This window comes from Schistocerca serialis, chromosome 4 (genome assembly GCF_023864345.2).
Source record: "Schistocerca serialis cubense isolate TAMUIC-IGC-003099 chromosome 4, iqSchSeri2.2, whole genome shotgun sequence".
Classification (NCBI taxonomy): Eukaryota; Metazoa; Arthropoda; class Insecta; order Orthoptera; family Acrididae; genus Schistocerca; species Schistocerca serialis.
In genome coordinates this window covers 7904581-7924870 of record NC_064641.1, presented here as the reverse complement: position 1 = coordinate 7924870, position 20290 = coordinate 7904581, and the positions used below count along the sequence as shown (strand labels likewise).

Below are 20290 nucleotides of genomic sequence, written 5' to 3'. Positions count from 1 at the left end.
TGGTGGGGCGCGATGGGAAGATAGGTATACTTTCATACCAGGCTCCGGCCAGCAATCTTCGTGAACTGAGACAGTATAGGTTTCGGCAATGGTAAGAAATCCCTCTAGGCGAGATTCAGAGACTGTTTGCTTCCATGCCACAACAAGTACAAGAATATATTTCTACCTCTGCGGATCACACCTCATACTGATGATGGGCATCAGCTCGGAATGTGCTGACATCTCCACAAAGCTACATAAATATCCGACTGATGCTTCGGGGTGAAATACTTTCCATTTCCACAGATTTTATTCGGGCCATCAGTAACAGCATATACATGGGGATTCAGCTGCACCAGTCACTGAGTTTTATGCAGACCGCAACGCCTTCAAATACCAAAAATGGTTCAAATGGCTCTGAGCACTATGGTACTTAACATATGAAGTCATCAGTCCCCTAGAACTTAGAACTACTTGAACCTAACTGACCTAAGGACATCACACACATCCATGCCCGAGGCAGGATTCGAACCTGCGACCGTAGCGGTCGCGCGGTTCCAGACGGAAGCGCCTAAAACCGCTCGGCCACTCTGGCCGGATCCTTCAAATACCACTGGGAAGAATTTACTGTTCCCTAGTTCACTGCGTGCAAACTAATAGCCTTACAGAAAAAATGAATGGGATCTTTTTGTAGGAAATGTAATGTAGTTAAATTTTGTTCCGGGATACGTTTTCGCAGGAGGCCGAAGTTTTCGAGTTATTCAAGAAAAACGTGTTTGAAGGTAACTTTTACACGTTTTTCTTGAATAACTCGAAAACTGCGGCATTTATACTGGTACAAAATTTATACTGGTACAAAATATAACAGTATTAAATTTCCTACAAAAATGCCGTGTCCATTTTTTCTGTAGGACTAACAGTTCGTGTGTAACAAGCGAGAGAAAATGAAAATCTTACTAGGGGTATTTGAGGGAGTTGCGGGTTGCATAGTCCCGGTGGTAGGGGCAGCTGAATCACCCTATACGTTCCTGGAAAAATGCATGACACAATACTGTCTCGTAAAATTACTTATTTACGATCAGTTTCAGTCACTGGCCGCCCTCACGGTATTGTACAAACAACAGAACAGAAGAAAACGCAATAAAAACCAAAGAAGAATACAAGAGCCACTGAAGTTACACACCCTAACATCGGTTTTTTACGAAAAGAGTTTACAATGATAACATCACATGACAGACATGCCTTCAAGTATGAAGGATAACATGGTCCAGTAAAACGTAAAAAAAACCTGATCGGCTACAGACATAAGCGCCTAGCTGTGCTATGCTGGTCTTGGCGGTCAGCTGGGGCAGGTGCCTGGGATTGCATTGTTGGTAGCATAAGAAGCTGTAGCCGTAATATGTGCAACTGAGGGCTGTATTGTACGATAGCCATAGTGATCATCAGGTCCTCTGTCTGGAGAAGCAGTTTGTAATGCAGCCACCCAGCAGCAGAAGTTGTATATTGGTGATTGCAGGCAGTGATTGTCACAAGTTGAGGAAAGGCTGTCCTGACACCAGAAATAGCACCACAGAAGGGAAAGTACGACAGTTCTATTAAGATGATTAATTGTGAGCAAGTGCGTGGTAAACTGTTTTCTTTAATGTGTTTACGCATTGCTCAGCTTCAAAAAGGTTTTATACCCGGTCTATTTTAACAGACACATGAGCTCTGAATTGAGAGATATTAACTAGTTAAACAATTGTTCATATTTAACTTTTTCTTTAACCAAAGACGTGCTTGAAAAGGTTAAGTGTTGTCTATTCTAATGAAATCACGAAGCGCCAATGTTAAATCGCTAAAAATTGCCCTGTTCAGACTCGTTTAATCTAAAAAGACTGTTTAATTTTAAGAAAGGCTCTTAATGCTGTCTTTTCTACTTGAGCTATAAATCGCCAGATGTTAACTGACTAAACAACTGCACAAATTTATTATTGCCATTTTGAATAGAAATTACTTTATTGAAGATATTTGATAGTTACTCTTGATGTATCTATCACTTTCGGGACTTTTCATGGTCCTACCCATGAGCAATTTTCATATCTAGATTTACTCTTCTTTAACATTATTTACAACTGATACATACCACCTTCTACTTCCATAAATGTATTTTCTAATTCTTCAGTCCTGGATTCACTTTCTTGCAAAGAGGACCTTTTTACATATACAATGAGTGGCCGCAAACACCAGAATACTTTACAACTTCTGCTGCTATGTGGCTGCGTCACAAACTGTTTCTCGCAGACAGAGAAGCTGATGACCACCATGACTATATAATTCAACATAACTCAAAAACATATCGACCAATTTCAACCAAATTTGGTATATATACGACTTATTATTTTTATGAAAACACTGTGAGGGTAAGGAACCCCTTATACCTCTAGTGGAGGGGGTAGGAATGAGAAGGGGCAAGTAAAAACGTTCGAAAACCACCTGCATTTCTTTCCTGTATTTAGCTGACTTGGAATACTTCAAAAGTGTGAAGCACCATCTGTCTCTTTTCTTTTACTGATCAATGCGTCAACCAGGTCTGAAGACTGAGAACCGCAGCGAGCCAATAATGCCGCACACTCCTTACCCAGGCAGAAATAAACTTTGCTTAGAATTCAGATGAAACTGTAGGGAGAAATTCGATACAGATGAAATTTGTGTACAAAGATGAGTGAAATATGTTAAATATACGTGAGATACAGATATGTGTGTTAGATGAGTACGAGAGGGAACCCATGGGCAATAAGCTAGTTAACTACAGATTTCTCTCAAGTTTTATCTCAAATTTTGACCTGTTCATTGGCAATACAAAAGCCTTCGTACTTCAACCGCCAAGAGCTGCTGATAAATAATATTTTAAACACAACCGGCGTTAATGTTCAGATGATATTCAGCTATCGTAAGGTCATGTGTAACAGCTGACATAGAAATATTAAACTAATAATCGCAAACAACCTAAAAGGCATCTTGCATGACTGTCGTCAGTAGTAAAATATATTAAAACTGTTAATCCTTGTTTACTTTATACAATATGGTTCCGTCCTTTCGTTGGAGGCAGTCTACAACTTTCGTGTTATATGACGTCACACTTTTAATATTGCCATGTAAACTGTTACAACCGACCTTAAAACATGTGAAGATCGAGAACTGTTGCGTATAAAGATGGCAACTGGAATGCGATGTTTTTCAAGTACCAGCATTAAAAGAAATTGAGAGTTCAAAACCTTCACGGTTCCAAGTGCAATATATAAATTCTTACAAGCTTCTGACGATTTACGAGAGCTATTCGGAAAGTAAGTTCCGAACGGGTGCGAAAGTGAAAGCACGGTGACAATCCGATGAAGCGTTGCACAGATGTCTTGGGCAGTGTCTCTAGTATGCTCGTCGATCGTGTCACGTGACTCTTTCCAGTTCTAATCGCACAAATTCAAATGTGTGTTAATTCCCAAGGGACCAAACAGCTGAGGTCATAGGTCCCTTGACGTACACACTACTTAAACTAACTTAAACTATGGCCGGCCTGAGTGGCCTTGTGATTCTAGGCGCTACAGTCTGGAACCGAGCGACCGCTACGGTCGCAGGTTCGAACCCTGCCTCGGGCATGGATGTGTGTGATGTCCTTAGGTTAGTTAGGTTTAATTAGTTCTAAGTTCTAGGCGACTGATGACCTCAGATGTTAAGTCGCATAGTGCTCAGAGCCATTTTGAACTTAAACTATGATAAGGACAACACACACACACCCATACCTGAGGGAGGACTCCAACCTCCAGCGGGAGGGGCGGCGAAATCCGTGACATGCCGCCCCAACCCGCGTGGCCATCCCCGCGCAGATCTAATTGCACAGTGAGCACGCAAAGGTGCTTAAACAATAGTGTCTCCCTACAAGTATGCGGGACTGGTGGGGGATTTCGCGTGATATCATGCAGCTCACATAACTGTTACGCGTTTCCTTCTTCGGATCTTACTTTCCGAATAGCCCTCGTACGTTGGCAGCACCTTGTAAGATTTTACATGTTTGCACTCGGAACCATCAAGATTTTGAACTCTCAATATTTTCTGTCGCGCGTTAGCTGCGCGCTAGAATCGTCGCCTGGGAGCATCTCTTTGTCGAAAAACTGTAAGTCTTTTTGCCGCATGTAAACGAACTACGTACGTATTGGCTCGATCTGATTTTCTGCCACACCACCCTTCACGAAAATGTCTGACAGAAGTGGAAGCCTAAACCATGAGAACGGAAATTTTCTCTTACTAACTAACTCTGCGCCTCTTGCCCGCAGGACCCCAACACGGGCTTCGTGACGAACACGCCGCTGGAGATCTTCACGATGACCCCGGGCCGGCGCTACCGCTTCCGCCTCATCAACTCGTTCGCCACAGTCTGCCCGGCGCAGTTCACCATCGAGGGCCACCCGCTCGTCATCATCGCCACCGACGGAGAACCTGTGCAACCCGTGGCTGTCAACACCATCATATCCTTCTCAGGTATACTAACAGTAAAAGTAAGTTTCGTTACGAGCAGTGAAAGACAAAGAGAGGCCCGACAATGGGGCCAGTCAGTAAGGGTTCCGGAAAAACGAAGAAAAACACGAGGCAATCAACGACTCATCTTATAACAGAGGTTGTGCGAGGTGCCGGGGCTAGCAGTCTATTTAACACTAAATTCTAGAATCTACATATGTAAATGATGCTCTAAGCCCCGCCCCCCCCCCCCCCCCCTATTCTAACTCCGACTTTTGCTGTCGCACAAGGATTAAAAAATATACGCGAACTGACTGTAATCAACCCTGCAAGTGGAGTAGAAAAGAGTTTGGCACCTGCAATAATTTAATTTGATAAATAAGTTATATAAAGAAAGGTTTCATTAAAGTAGTGAGAAATGATGGGTTTCTCTACCGATTAACAGAATGAAAGTTCTGTCCAAAATAACAATATGATTTATTAAGACTAAACACAAAATAATAAACAAAAACACATGAAACATTTATAATACATCAAATTGGCTCAAATTGGATACTCAAACAAACACTGTGAAGGTGAAGTTGTCCCTAAACTAGATTGTGAGGTTTATGACGAAGTGGTATGTGGAGCCAATTCCTTGCCACTCAAATCTTAAGAGAGACACACAGCATACCCAACATTAATTGCTGCTACCCAAGACAGAACAAAGTTAAAAAAAGACGAACAGGCGCACTCTGCTGAGCTCTGATTATCACCTAGGAAAATCCCTATCTGCCGGTGCTGCGGACATACATTACCAAACTGTCTTCTTAACTGCCAGAACACGAACTGGCGTACCGGAGGCGATGGCTGGTTCCTTCGACGTCCTCGACCGAAAGGCGAGAGCTGACTACTTAGAGCACCCGTACAGGCCGAACACACAACATTCCCACCCCCACGACAGTGGCCGTGGTTAAACGTTCCAATCAGCAACTCGAAAACCGGCGGAAAATTCCACTCCATTGCTGGAGCACTACCATTCCACCAATGGAGATTCTTGGCGCCAATTTCTGCGCTGATTTTGCTACGTCACGGAGCTATGCCCTGAGCAAGCCAATCACAGTTACTATTTTGCAGAAAGCGCGGGAATTTTCCCGCCACAACTGCCTAGGTAGACAAGTCATTCCCATGCCTCGCTGGTAGCCCGCCAGAAAGTGTTTTCGCTAAGATTCTGCGAAGTAACGGAACCTCTAGCCCAGCCGCTACTTCAGACCCCTCCGGGCGTGTCTTTTGACAATGTCGGCGTCTGCAAAGCATTCACTCGACTTCCTCACACCCGTCGGCTTAACCCTTTCCCGATCAGCAGAGGCCGCCTGTCACCGGACCACCCGGGTGACGAGAGACGCTGCGTGGAAAGTCCGTGTGTGAAGGAATAGCGACTTTTCACTGCATGCAATTAGAGAGGAAAATCGTAAGATAGAAATATGAGAGGGGGCTCATGCCACCTCTCAGTTGAAGAAAGGAAAACCTACGTCTATAGCATTTCTAGATTAGAGAAAACTTTTAACAATACTGACTGGTCTACATTCATTGAAATTTTGAAGATAGCAGGAATAAAATATAGGAATATGTATATAAATGACCTAGTAGATAGTGTCGGAAGTTCCATGCGGCTTTTCGTGGGTGATGCTGTAGTATACAGAGAAGTTGCAGCATTAGAAAATTGCAGCGAAATGCAGGAAAATCTGCAGCGGATAGGCACTTGGTGCAGGGAGTTGCAACTGACCCTTAACATAGACAAATCTTATGTATTGCGAATACATAGAAATAAGGATCCTTTATTGTATGATTATATGATAGCGGAACAAACACTGGTAGCAGTTGTTGTTGTTTTTGTTGTGGCCTTCAGTCCTGAACTGGTTTGATGCAGCTCTCCATGCTACTCTATCCTGTGCAAGCTTCTTCATCTCCCAGTACCTACTGCAACCTACATCCTTTTGAATCAGCTTAGTGCATTCATCTCTTGGTCTCCCTCTACGATTTTTACCCTCCACGCTGCCCTCCAATACTAAATTGGTGATCCCTTGATGCCTCAGAACATGTCCTACCAACCGATCCCTTCTTCTAGTCAAGTTGTGCCACAAACTCCTCTTCTCCACAATCCCATTCAATACTTCCTCATTAATTATGTAATCTACCCATCTAATCTTCGGCATTCTTCTGTAGCACCACATTTCGAAAGCTTCTATTCTCTTCTTGTCCAAACTATTTATCGTCCATGTTTCACTTCCATACATGGCTACACTCCATACAAATACTTTCAGAAACGACTTCCTGACACTTAAATCTGTACTCGATGTTAACAAGTTTCTCTTCTTCAGAAACGCTTTCCTTGCCATTGCCAGTCTACATTTTATATCCTCTCTACTTCGACCATCATCAGTTATTTTGCTCCCCAAATAGCAAAACTCCTTTACTACTTTAAGTGTCTCATTTCCTAATCTAATTCCCTCAGCATAACACGACTTAATTCGACTACATTCCATTATCCTCGTTTTGCTTTTGTTGATGTTCATCTTATACCCTCCTTTCAAGACACTATCCATTCCGTTCAACTGCTCTTCCAAGTACTTTGCTGTCTCTGACAGAATTACAATGTCATCGGCGAACCTCATAGTTTTTATTTCTTCTCCATGGATTTTAATACCTACTCCGAATTTTTCTTTTGTTTCCTTTACTGCTTGCTCAATATACAGATTGAATAACATCGGGGATAGGCTACAACCCTGTCTCACTCCCTTCCCAACCACTGCTGCCCTTTGATGCCCCTCGACTCTTATAACTGCCATCTGGTTTCTGTACAAATTGTAAATAACCTTTCGCTCCCTGTATTTTACCCCTGCCACCTTCAGAATTTGAAAGAGAGAGTTCAGGGGGGTCAGTATTGCCTCACGGGGTCCGATATTTCTGCGGAATCCAAACTGATCTTCCCCGAGTTCAGCTTCTACTAGTTTTTCCATTTGTCTGTAAAGATTTCGCGTTAGTATTTTGCATCCGTGACTTATTAACTGATAGTTCGGTAATTTTCACATCTGCCAACACCTGCTTTCTTTGGGATTGAAATTATTATATTCTTCATGAAGTCTGAAGGTATTTCGCCTGTCTCGTACATCTTGCTCACCAGATGGTAGAGTTTTGTCAGGACTGGCTCTCCCAAGGATGTCAGTAGTTCTAATGGTAGCAGTTACTTCTATAAAATATCTGGGAGTATGCGTACGGAACGATTTGAAGTGGAATGATCATATAAAATTAATTGTTGGTAAGGCGGGTACCAGGTTGAGATTCATTGGGAGAGTCCTTACAAAATGTAGTCCATCTACAAAGGAGGTGGCTTACAAAACACTCGTTCGACCTACACTTCAGTATTGCTCATCAGTGTGGGATCCGTACCAGGTCGGGTTGACGGAGGAGATAGAGAAGATCCAAAGAACAGCGGCGCGTTTCGTCACAGGGTTATTTGGTAAGCGTGATAGCGTTACGGAGATATTCAGCAAACTCAAGTGGCAGACTCTGCAAGAGAGGCGCTCTGCATCGCGGTGTAGCTTGCTGTCCAGATTTCGAGAGGGTCCGTTTCTGGATGAGGTATCGAATATATTGCTTCCCCCTACTTATACCTCCCGAGGAGATCACGAATGTAAAATTAGAGAGATTCGAGCGCGCACGGAGGCTTTCCGGCAGTCGTTCTTCCCCCGAACCATACGCGACTGGAACAGGAAAGGGAGGTAATGACAGTGGCACGTAAAGTGCCCTCCGCCACACCGTTGGGTAGCTTGCGGAGTATAAATGTAGGTGTAGAAGCGAAAGGTTCCTCAAACTTGGACATAAAACAGACTACAGACATAACATCGAAGGAAATGAAAGGGAAGACGTAGTTGAGAAAGGAGTGAGACAGATTTGTAGCGCATTCCCAATTTACTCAATCTGCACACTGAACAAGCAGTATAGGAAAGCAAGAAGAAATTTGGGAAGGGGAGAAATAAAAACTTGGAGGTATGCGATGACATTGTAATTGCGTCAAAGACGGCAAAGGACATCGTGCATCAGCGGAACAGAATAGATAGTGGAAAATTTGGAATTTTGTGGTAAGGTCTCTCCAAATGCAAACCACAGCTACAAAAAGTCATATGAATCGTTCCTTAGTACTCTCACTACCTCAATTCAAAAAATTTCATCACACAAATTCAAGTACTCGATGCGTTAGCCCTTCCAAATTTGCGTATGAAAGCACCACATCACAGGGAGAAACGAAAAATATACTACAGAAAAATGTCGTGATGCCTTTTATTATATTTATCACCGTCTTCTTTCAAGAAGCTTATCAACGTAAACTTGTACTTTCGAAAGAGTCGTAAGAATTTCAAGTTAAAATTCTTATTGACAAGTGATCATTTTGTCAAGTGGCTCAGTGAGTAATAAAGTAAGGTCATAACGAGCATTGTAAGGAAGGAAATAGGAATTCCTTTTCGCATAATCATCCTCCACCTCTCACGAAGATAGATAGTACTTTCACAATAGGTTCATGGCGAAGAGACTTTAAATGTGAACTGAATTATTGGTTATTTATATAAAAATTATATTATGAAATATTATTTACAAGGAAAGAACGTACTTACGGCATGTATATATTATTAATTGATTTACGGAAGTAACCCATATATGTCTTTGGCTGGAGGATAGACATGAATTGTTTTAATTATTTGCAAAACTTTGACATTTTAACTTTTACTGTACGTGTTATCAAGTTAGACCTATACTATTTTTTACGATCCTACAGATTATTTTTTTCACCAAACATATTGAAATTGCGTCAGCTGACACTCATGTGTGAATTTTTTTAATTATTTGCAAAACCTTGTCATTTTAAATTTTACTGTATATGTTATCAAGTTAGACCTTTACTATGTCTTACGATCGTACTGATTATTTTTTCATCAAACATATTTTAATTGCTTCAGCTGACACTCATATTTGTGTGTAGGGGGGGGGGGGGAGCGGGTCATGTATGTGTGTTTGTGTTTTGCGTGAAACCTACTGCTGCGAACAACGTTTTTTGTTTTAAGAAGAATAAAGGTTTCAGCTCAGATTAACCTTACTGTTATGCCATGTCACATGCCTTCATATGCACACTACCACACGCCCAACAATGGCTGGCAAAATTCTCGTAACTACCGATCCAAAAATGCTGTGATAAATTCTAGTTTAATGGTAAGTTATATGCGTGCAAAAGTCTCATTTTCTCATGGAAATGCCGAGAAGTTGAGGGCCAACTGTTTATTGCATGGGTGCACAAGAGACAAACCGCCGTAACCTACACACGCCATTGTTCTCACAAAACGCTACACTGCGGTTGTGAGACAGTTATTTGCTCAAGGTGGCGACTGGTCTTTCTGTACGTAAACCACCTTAACCGCTCGTTACAGCTCCATCATAACGGGCCGATAATTATCTAGCACAAGAACTGCTGTTTTTAATTATTATTGTAAAATGACCGGCAAGAATGTGACCTTTAAGTTTCATTGATTATGTGTGAGTCACCTCGTAACGATGAAGGTTTCCAGGGAGCTTTGTCGAAATAAGGAGTAAAGAATGAAGCAGCAGAGGTCAGGACTCGTTGAGTTAGAATGCCGAAGCAGTCCATCAAACGGTCTGCGTTATGAACAAGTATGTAGAGTGAGTAACTAGGAGGAACAAGTAAACTATGGCCAACATTTCAAACTAGTTTTAGTTCATGAGAGTTTACTCCTTCCTAGAGAGGTAAGATCCTACGCGTTCTCACATGTATGACGTTAAAATTGAGGTTCCTCTCAAAATGAAACTGTACTACGCATATAATTGCAGATCTAACAACTGCGCCACATACTTGTCGTTTTACACAGGCGTTGCCGACCGCAGCACCGTATTGTGCCCGTTTACATGTCTCTGTATTCTAATACGGATGCCTGTACCAGTTTATTTGGCGCTTCAGTGTATTTTGCCGAGGATAAACGTTTATAATATAGTGAGTTTTATTCACTTGATATCTTGAGCATGAGGTCAGCCTAAAATTAACATGTGTTACTAAAAAAAAATGTAAGACCTGAAGATGATACCTAAGACTTTTGAAATCGTTTGTCTTAAATAAAAAATATTTTGTGCGATGTTGGCTTTCGAATGGCTTTTTATGTAAAACGATGCCCTCGAGAATAGGTCAGAAATGCTGAACCGTAGCGCACAACTGTCCCATCCGAAAAAAAAGCACGCAACGGTTAGGGTGTCATTCAGTAAGGTTAGCGCTTAAACTGGTGACCTAGCACACTATGCAGCCAACTCTCCTCAGCTTTCCGCCTAGTTCTAGTAAGCTAAACTGCCTATATGACCTCCCCTCTCGGTCGAGTGTCAGTGCGTTATCACAGCCTAGCTAAGGCCGGTATTACACTATCAAATTTCTTTGTCAAAGATTTGATCAAAGAAGTGATCAAATATTCAGTCAAATATATTTGACAAAGATCTTTGACGTAGCGGTAGAAGAGGTATTACACTGTCATCATATTTTTCGTCAAAGTTCAAGATGGCTGACAACGACTTGTTATTAACCGCAGCAGTTGCATGTACCACAACTGCACTGTGTGCACATGCGGAAGAGATCTATTTTTGTATTCAGCGTGCCTCACGTTGTAAAGCGCCCCATCAGCTTCATACATCTCTATTAATTTTGTAGTTGTCGGCACACACCAATTGTATTTACCGGCAATATTTATTAAAACACTACAGACGACAGAATGCAGCGATGCTAGCACTCTATGTGGTAACATGTCACTTTGCAGTGAACAGAAGACAAGCGACTTCTTTGATCAAATCTACAGCGAGGCCCTAGATTTGATCAAATATTGGACGACATTTGACAAAGTACCCTATTACACCATCAAATATCTTTGACAATGATATTGGACAAAGATATTTGACAAAGAAATTTGACAGTGTAGTAGCGGCCTACGTACGGTGTGCTTTCCTGGAGCACTGACGGAGCCGGTGTGACGGTGGTGTTTGCCTTCCGTGCAGGTGAGCGGTACGACTTCGTGATCACGGCGGACCAACCGGTGGGCGCGTACTGGATCCAGGTGCGCGGTCTGGGAGAGTGCGGCAACCGGCGCGTGCAACAGCTCGGAGTCCTGCGGTACGCGCGCGGGCCCTACGAGCCGCTCACCCAGAGGCCCACCTACGACGTGGGGCTGCCGCAGGGCGTGGTGAGTGCGCGTCAGTCAGCTGGCTCCGAGTCAACGGCATAGCGGCGTCGGCTCACCATTACTAACAAGGGAAACTCCCCATCGCAGCCCCCACAGATTTAGCCGTACGATGGACCAGTGGGTAGACCGTCAAAAACTGAACGTAGGTCAAGCATGAGAACAGGAAGAAGGTGTACTGGACTGTAAAAAAAATTGTGCAATACAGAGCAGCCTAAAACATCAACGGCGTCGTGGGTAAGTGCTCACTGTGTTGGACTGCCAAGCGAGCGAGCTGTGTTCCAATCTCCCTCGTGCCATTTATGTACGTATTTACTTTTTTCCAGGACATTATGAACTGCCCATCCGGTCACTGAAATGTTTGTTCTCTTTCTGTACTCTTGGCAATTGTCATACTACACATTGCTTATACACTGTGAAAAGTATTTAAACCGACAAACTCCGGGAGTTTGTAGGGGACATCAAAACAAATATTTTTCCCTAATGTCATTTTTTCCTACGAGGATTATTTGAACCGATGGAGGCCCTGATACGCTCTTCAGTTGTTAGAGGGCGTATTACGCTCTTCAGTCGTAGGCAACTGTTGTCGCCCATATAGTAGTGCAATGTCTCTGTTTACTAATGGACCGATACACCTGGAGTTAGTACACTGATATGATTGGTGCATACTACGTAGCACACCACAACGGGCGAGCTGCACAGCGGGTTCATCAACAACAATATCCTAATCGCCGTATCCCGCATCATACGACCTTTGCTGCTCTGTACCAACGTCTGCGTGAGACCGGGTTACTCAGCAGATTACCTGGACAGGGACGCCGTCGCAATGTAAGAACGCTCCAATTTGAGGAAGCTGTCTTGCAGCATCTGCAGCGGGATCCTTCATTCAGCACTTGTGAAATTGCACGTAACGTGTGGGCGAATCAGACGAATGTAAGAACAGTCCTTGGAGAGCAATTGTTGCGTCAATTTCACTTACAGCGTGTCCACAACTTGGAACCAGTTGATTGTCCTCCAACAACACAGTCTTCGCAGTGGTACGTGGAACAGTGTGAAATGCATCCCACATTTCCATCCTCTGTGTTGTTTACCGATGAAGCAACGTTGTGGCATGAGGGAGTCTTCAACATGCACAATTCGCATGTTTGGAGTGGGGATAACGCACATGCCACAGTTACTAGCGCTCATCAAGTGCGGTTCTTCCTTAATGTGTGGGTCGGTGTTGTTGGAGGCCGTTTAATTGGGCCCTAGCTGCTACATACGCCATTAAATGGCAGGCACTATTACAATTTTCTCGCCGGGGCATTGCCAGAATTGCTGGAAGACGTCCCGCTCTTTACAAGACGACGCATGTGGTTCCAACATCACGGGGCGCCGGTACATTTCAGTCGTCGTGTGCGTCGATTCCTGGACCGACGGTTCCCAGAAACGTGGATTGGCAGAGGTGGTCCTGTACCATGGCCTGCTCGATCCCCAGATATGTCGCCTCTGGGCATTTTTTTGTGTGGGGAGAGATGCGCAACCTTGTTTACGCAACTCCTGTTGCATCAGAAGAGGATCTGGTTGCCCGGATAGCAGCAGCAGCAGAAACAGTTCACGATACCCCTGACTCAACTGAATTGGGTTGTGTTAATGTGTTGTCTCTTGCTCATAAAAAAATGGAAAAGTGTTTGTTGGTTTAATTAATTTGCCGCCAAAGAACTCTTCCTCTACTGGTTTAACTACTCCTCATAGGAAAAAATGACATTACCGAAAAATACTTCTTTTGATGTCCCCTACAACCTCCCAGAGTTTGTCGGTTTAAATACTTTTCACCCTGTAGAGTATGAGTCATGTCGTAAGAATACGTTACCGACTCAAGTAACGTAATAAATAGCGAGAGCAGGCGAGATATTATATAGACGTCTCACAGAAATGAAAACAACAAATAAACGACTGTGAACTATGTTACAGCAGAGGAATTCAAGAATCAAGGCTTCCAAAACGGAACGCAACTTCAAAAACGTTCAAAACATACGTTTTGACAGAGCACAAAGAAACTATCTGATTGTGAAACTGTTGTTTTCATTTGTTGCAACCTATGTGACAAACTATTACGTTTTCATCATTTCCTTGAGAGTGATCACATTCATTTTCCAACCAATACCTGTATCGGGCAAGGTGGCATATGTCACTCACCTCTTCTTCTTCTTCTTCTTCTTCTTCTTCTTTATCGTCGCCTTGTCCCACGTCACGTAGGGTCGGCGTTGCTCTTCTGGATCCTTCTCCTCCATGGTACTCTATACATTGCCTCTTCCTTCTTCCATCCTTTCTCCCTTAGGTCCCCGGATATCTTATCCTTCCACCTCATCTTCGGTCTTCCTCTCCTTCTCGCTCCTTCAGTCTTTATATGTTCAACTCTATTTCCGATATACTCTTCCCCTTTTCTCTGTAAGTGTCCGTACCACCTTAAGTCTGCTTTCTTGTATCTTTTTCCCCATGGGTCCCACTTTCCCAGCTCCTCTAACAAATTAATTTCTAATCCTGTCCTTCCTTGTTGCCCCACACATCCACCTCATTTCCGCCATTTCCATCTTCCTTTCCTGGGCTACTGTGATTGGCCATGTCTCTGCCCCGTATATCGTAGCAGGCCTTACCACCGACTTGTACACTTTCCCTTTCAACCCAATGCTCACCTTCTTGTCACACAACACTCCACTCATTTTCCTCCAGTTGTTCCAACCGCAATTTATTCGGTGTTGTATCTCGCTTTCCAGTCCTTCGTCCCTCTGTATGTACGACCCCAGGTATTAAAATTTGCAGACCGATTTCAGCTCATCATCCTGCATGTTGCAAGACCTCATCTGCACATCCTTCAGTGCTAAATATTCTGACTTTATCCTGCTAATTTTCATCCCTCTTTCTTGTAGTGCCTTCCTCCAATCCTCCAGCTTTTCCTCAAGTCTGTCGATGCTCTGCTCACAAAGAACCACGTCATCCGCAAACATCATATTCCACGGCGCTTCCTTCTTCACATCTTTCACCAGCACATCCATAATCAGGTCAAAGAGATATGGACTAAGCGCAGACCCTTGATGTAACCCTACTTTTACTTTACTTATATGTCACTCACCTACCAGTCTATAAATTAGGTTCTTCGATAAGAGATTCCTATCGTATGACACACGTAATGTCAGTGATGTCGTATATGACACACCAGACGCGTTTTCCGGTGGAGCATTCGGTGATTTGTCGCCTTGTCACCAAACGTTTGCGGTTCCCATTCGAAAGCCACTTCCTTTCGGCTGCTAATAGAGTAGCTGTACGGAATCAACTGTCATTATAGGTCCCTAGCTTACACCTCGCTGTTGCAAACGGACCTTACACCATGACACAGACACAAATTTGAATATAGCGAATAGCGGAAAAAATTTGGCACGAGGAAGGTTTGAACATGGCAGGCCCGTGTGACAGTCCAACTGCGTAACCACTTAACCACGACGCCATTTCTGTTCCCGACAGCTCTATATTGTATAGTACACCTTCATCCTGTTTTCATGCTTGATCTGTGTTCACTTTTTGACGGGCTGTCCATTGGCCCCTCATACCACTAAACCTGACGGGAGTGCAATGGGGAGTTTCCCTCCTAATAACGTCGTGATTTGTTTTTCTCTCGTCTTATCGAGATGCCCCCCGCCCCCCTCCTTCATTCGAGTCGACGGTACGGAACTGTGGTCGAACACCTGTCCAGGCATTCCGATATGTATTCCAGTTGTTTCTTTAATCACTTCAGGAGAATGAGAACACTGTTCCTTCGACAGTTCCATGGTCAATTCTTGCCTGCTCTCTTGTTCAATTTAACCAGCACCCCATGTCTAATGAAGCTGTCGCTTTATACAACAAGTTAAGAAAAGTATTCCATATTTTGAGACGTTGTAGTATGCATGAAAACAAGAACAGAATGTTCAGTAAACACGGGCTTTAAAATGCATACCTTCAGAGCTTCGAGCACTTGTTCACCTTCGCTGTTGTGAAATACATCTCTTCTTCCTCAAGCACTTTACTATTACGAATGACGTAAAGAATGCAGTAAATAAACGAAGACGAATTTCGCTGTTGCTGTTCATGAATACAACATGCAGTAATCATCTGTTAGCGCTGTTTTTGTAAAACGTACTTACAGCTCTGGATAAGTGCAGCACATACATTAGTTCTGATGGAACTAGTCTGTGTTCTGATAAGCTTATGAAATGCTTTTACTTTACGGTTTTCGTACCAGCATAATATAACCACACAGGAAATGGCAGACATCTTGGAGCGATTGCTCATAAGTGCAGGTCGTATGCAATAGCAACCAGGTTACATCAGAAGCTCTGCTGTTTCACGATAACAGAATAATTTGTTTACTACATTCTGTAGGTCGTTGGCAATAACAAAGAGCTTGCAGTAGAAGAGAGACGATTCACAGTAGCGACGCCGAGCAACTGCTCAGAGCTCCTCAAGTATGCATTTCACAATTCATGTTTACTGGTCCTGTTTTTCTTGTTTTGATCCATACTACCGCCTCCCAAATCATAGAATACTTTTTCAACACCCTTAGTATTATGGACTGACGAACAAATATCGTTATATATTTTTACTAAATAATGTTTAATATCTCAGATATTTTTCTAAAACAAATAATTGATGAAATGTGTACATATTAACAAAACAGATATACTGATCTCATGCATGTCATCCTGTTTCTATTTACAATTCACTAAATGTTGAGTCAGCTTTGTGCTACACACATGTTATTCAGACGTATTCCGTCGCTTGAGCAGTATCATCACTACGTCTAATCCTTTTCTAATAGATACTGAAGACTACCGTTTCTTTACATATAACAGCATAAGTAAAACGTAAATGTAAAAATAACTAGTGCAAAAGTTATTAATAGTTTGAGAAGAACAAAGAAATATGACGCTTTCACAGCACGGCGAAATCGTCTCGACAGCCATAAATAATATTTGTGCTTTGCCTCAAGAGGTACCAACATTTAACTTCCTGTCATACGTGGGTTTGGAGAAAACAGCACTTTCCATTACAGCCGTTAAAGTGGTTCACGCACTCACCATATTTACGCGACCTGTACTGCACACCGACAAAAGATACCAAAAATTAAATAAAAGTAGTAGCGGCGCATATGATGAAATATCCCTATTATATTTTAGAGAAGCCACAACGCACATAACATTATGAATCTTTTATGGCACTGATTTGCTACGGGTGGACGCAAGGTGGCTGCATTTACACATAAGAGTATGAGTGCTAGCTAAGACCTTCGCAGGTTGTTCTCTATAACGAACTATACAGGACAGTCAAACTGAAACTGGATCGTTTAGTTGAACCGAATTTATAGTTATCGACTAATTGAAAATGAAGAAGAGTGAGGATATATTTTTGGCAAGACAAAGCAAAACACACATCTCACGTGTAAGCGTAGTAGATCATGAGATGTTCGATTAGTAGAGGACAGTTAGGAAAAAATAATAATCCAAGATCGCCTCATCTCTCTCTCTCTCTCTCTCTCTCTCTCTGTGTGTGTGTGTGTGTGTGTGTGTGTGTGTGTGTGTGTTTTACCTATGTGGTAAGCTTAAGGGTCAGACGTACTCAAATAATGTGTGTGTGTGTGTGTGTGTGTGTGTGTGTGTGTGTGTGTGTGTGTGTGCGCGCGCGCGCGCGCTTGTGTGTTTTACCTATGTGGTAAGCTTAAGGGTCAGACGTACTCAAATAATGTCCAGACGGGTGAAGGGCTACAGCAGAACATGGAAAACGCTATTCCTGCCATCCTTGAGACAGATCTGCTTGGCGTATTGCATGTAGGGTAACTTATTTTGTGTCAAGCGCACAAAAATTTTCCTGGTCAGTTTTGTTTCAGCCGTCAGAGTAAGCTGTCATTAATTATGAGCAAGTTATTAAATGAAGCAGGATAATCAACCTGACATTCATCTCCTTCTTCATCTGTAATAATAATTACATTCCTCACCTACTTAAGGTAACTGCGCGTCATTCACGATCCAGACAGCATCGCAAATGAGATGAAAGCAATGGGTAACAAATAAGCAGCATGTTATCACGGGAATAAATAAATGGAATCGATCGCCTGAGAAACGAAAACGTATACAACTAATTCCCTATTTTTTGTTGATGAGAACCAAAAACCTCAGTATGCCTAAATAAAAAAAAACCTCATTCCAGTCCAAGTAGTTGTTTTTGTACACTACTTCCAATCTATTATTTATAAAAAATGAAGTTTTTGACGGTATTTATATCCTTCTCCTGTTTAGCGTAAAAGAATCACATTTTGTCAAATGAATGCAAATGTTCCTTATTTTAGTGCTTGTTGACAAGCAATTGTACACGTAAACTTCGTATTAAACCATGGTGCCGCCGTCGCACGCAGCGATTCACATCTACTCACAGAGCTTTCCACCTGCTTTTAGAATTTCGTGGAACACGAATCCGGCTTAAATATCAGCGTTCAGCAGCTGTTTATCTACAGCTCGAATCGGGCGTGCATTATCATATTTCGCGAGTCGCTGTTTTGGGCGGAGTCGCAGTGAGTGTGCGGAACGGGGTCGTACACTTTTACGACGGTGACGCGAGAGATCGGCGGCGAGGCTGTGCGACCGCCGCGCTATCACGGGCTAGACCACGTCACGGCTGCAGAGCTCGTGGGCTGGTCCCGGCTGGTCACGTTCTTGACGTGGGAGAGCCTCTAAACATACACACGTGTCTCGGTATCTAGCCGACACTGTCAGTGCAACACACGGGCAGGCAGGCAAGCAAACAAATGATAGTGGTACATGGCACGTCCAGAGCTTAACCACGCACTTCCCGATTTGTAGATGACACGCACTTCACCTCGCTACCGGCTTGCGACTGACCTTCACCATCCGGTAGCTCACCGGCTCATAAAATTTCCTAACCTGACCTCCTCCATTCGAAAATGGAGCAGCTGTTACATGACGATCTGTTTAGCTTTAGGAAGGTAATGACACCAGAGAGGCACTTCTGACGTTGGACTTGATAAAGGAAACAAGATTTTAAAAAAATCAAGATACGTTAAGTGGATGTGTAGACGTGTCGAAAGTATTCAATGTTGTAAAAAGGTGAAAGATATTATAAATTCTGAAAAAAAAGAGGAGTGAGCTACTGGGAAAGGTGGGTAGTATACAATACGTGCAAGGACCGAGAGGGGATAATAAGAGTGGAAGACCAAGAACGAATGGCTTGGATTAAAACAGTGTAAGACAGGTATGCACTCTTTCGCCCGTATAGTTCAATCTATACGTCGAGGAAGCAGTGACGGAGGATCAAGAGTGGGATTAAAATCCAGTGCGAAAGAATATCATCGATAAAATTTGCTGACGAGACTGGCACCTTCAGTGAAAGTGAATAATTACAGGACGTCTTGAATGGAAGGAAAAGTCTATTGAGTACAGAATATGGACTGAAAGTAAACCGAAGAAAGACGAAAGTAACGATGAGCACCATACATCAGAGCAACAATAAACTGAAGGTCAAAATTTGAGACCACGAAGTTAAAGAATTCTGCTACCTTTTAAACAAAATAACACATGCCAGACGAAACAAAGACATAAAATGCAGATCAGTAAAGGCAAAAAGGACATGCCTAACTACTAGGGCCTTAACTTGAGGAAGAAATTTCTGAGGATGCACGTTTGGAACCCAGCACTGTCTGGCAATGAATCTAGACTGTGGAAACTCGGGGAAATAAGAGAGTAGAAGAGTTTGAGATGTGGTGCTAAAGAAGGATGTTTAAAATTAGGTAGACAGACGTGGAATGACGTTCTCCGCAGAATCGGTGAAGGAAGTAACATACGGAAAACAGTCGTCTGACATTTTGGCGTCCTACTAATTGTACCTCCCTCAATGCGACATGAACGCTGCAAACCATCCTTTACTTCTTATCAACAAATCGAACCTATCTTTAAAAACCCAAATTGTATACGTCAAGTCTTTCCCATACACAAACTCCATATCTTTTTCCAAATGAAATCTAATCCGATTCGACAACTGCATCACAATTTCATAGAGGACCTCTCTTCCTCATACCAGCAGAAAGAACTCCTCTTTGTTCAGATATATTTATATGTCCCAACTTTTTTTTAAAATCAAAGACTATCACGACTGCTCCCAGCCCTCTCCCAGCAGAGAGCACGTAAGTAACAAAACGAATGTTCCTTTTCGTTGAGTTTAACGCTGCTGGGCAAGGTGCAGAAGATACAGTCGCCAAAGCATTGAATTGGTATGTTACACCATGATGTTACTATATTGTCAGATTGTGAGGGATGACAAAAACCGTGCCATGCATTCTATTTCACTCGCGTTAAGTATCGTGTTCTGCAGGGCACAGCTGTTGACATGTTGTGCAGTAGTGAACTGGTGAACGATCTTCTGGGTTTTGGCTCGTATTGGTCAGTTGCTCGTAACCCCCGTTGATCTACACGTTGTTCGTCACCGCAGATGAACCTCTCGACGGTGATTATGCTAGGCAGGAAGTAACGGCACTGAGC

The 20290-nt window shown here is 42.9% G+C and overlaps 1 protein-coding gene across 1 annotated transcript in view; it reads left to right on the top strand.

Moving 5' to 3' along the window:
• The window catches only part of LOC126474078 (uncharacterized), a 212214-nt gene that overhangs the window by 167032 nt on the left and 24892 nt on the right, over positions 1–20290 (top strand). The window contains exons 6-7 of the mRNA XM_050101486.1: positions 4290–4494; positions 11548–11732. Of these exons, the coding sequence (XP_049957443.1) occupies positions 4290–4494; positions 11548–11732 (390 nt within the window). The remainder of the gene's footprint in view (positions 1–4289; positions 4495–11547; positions 11733–20290) is intronic.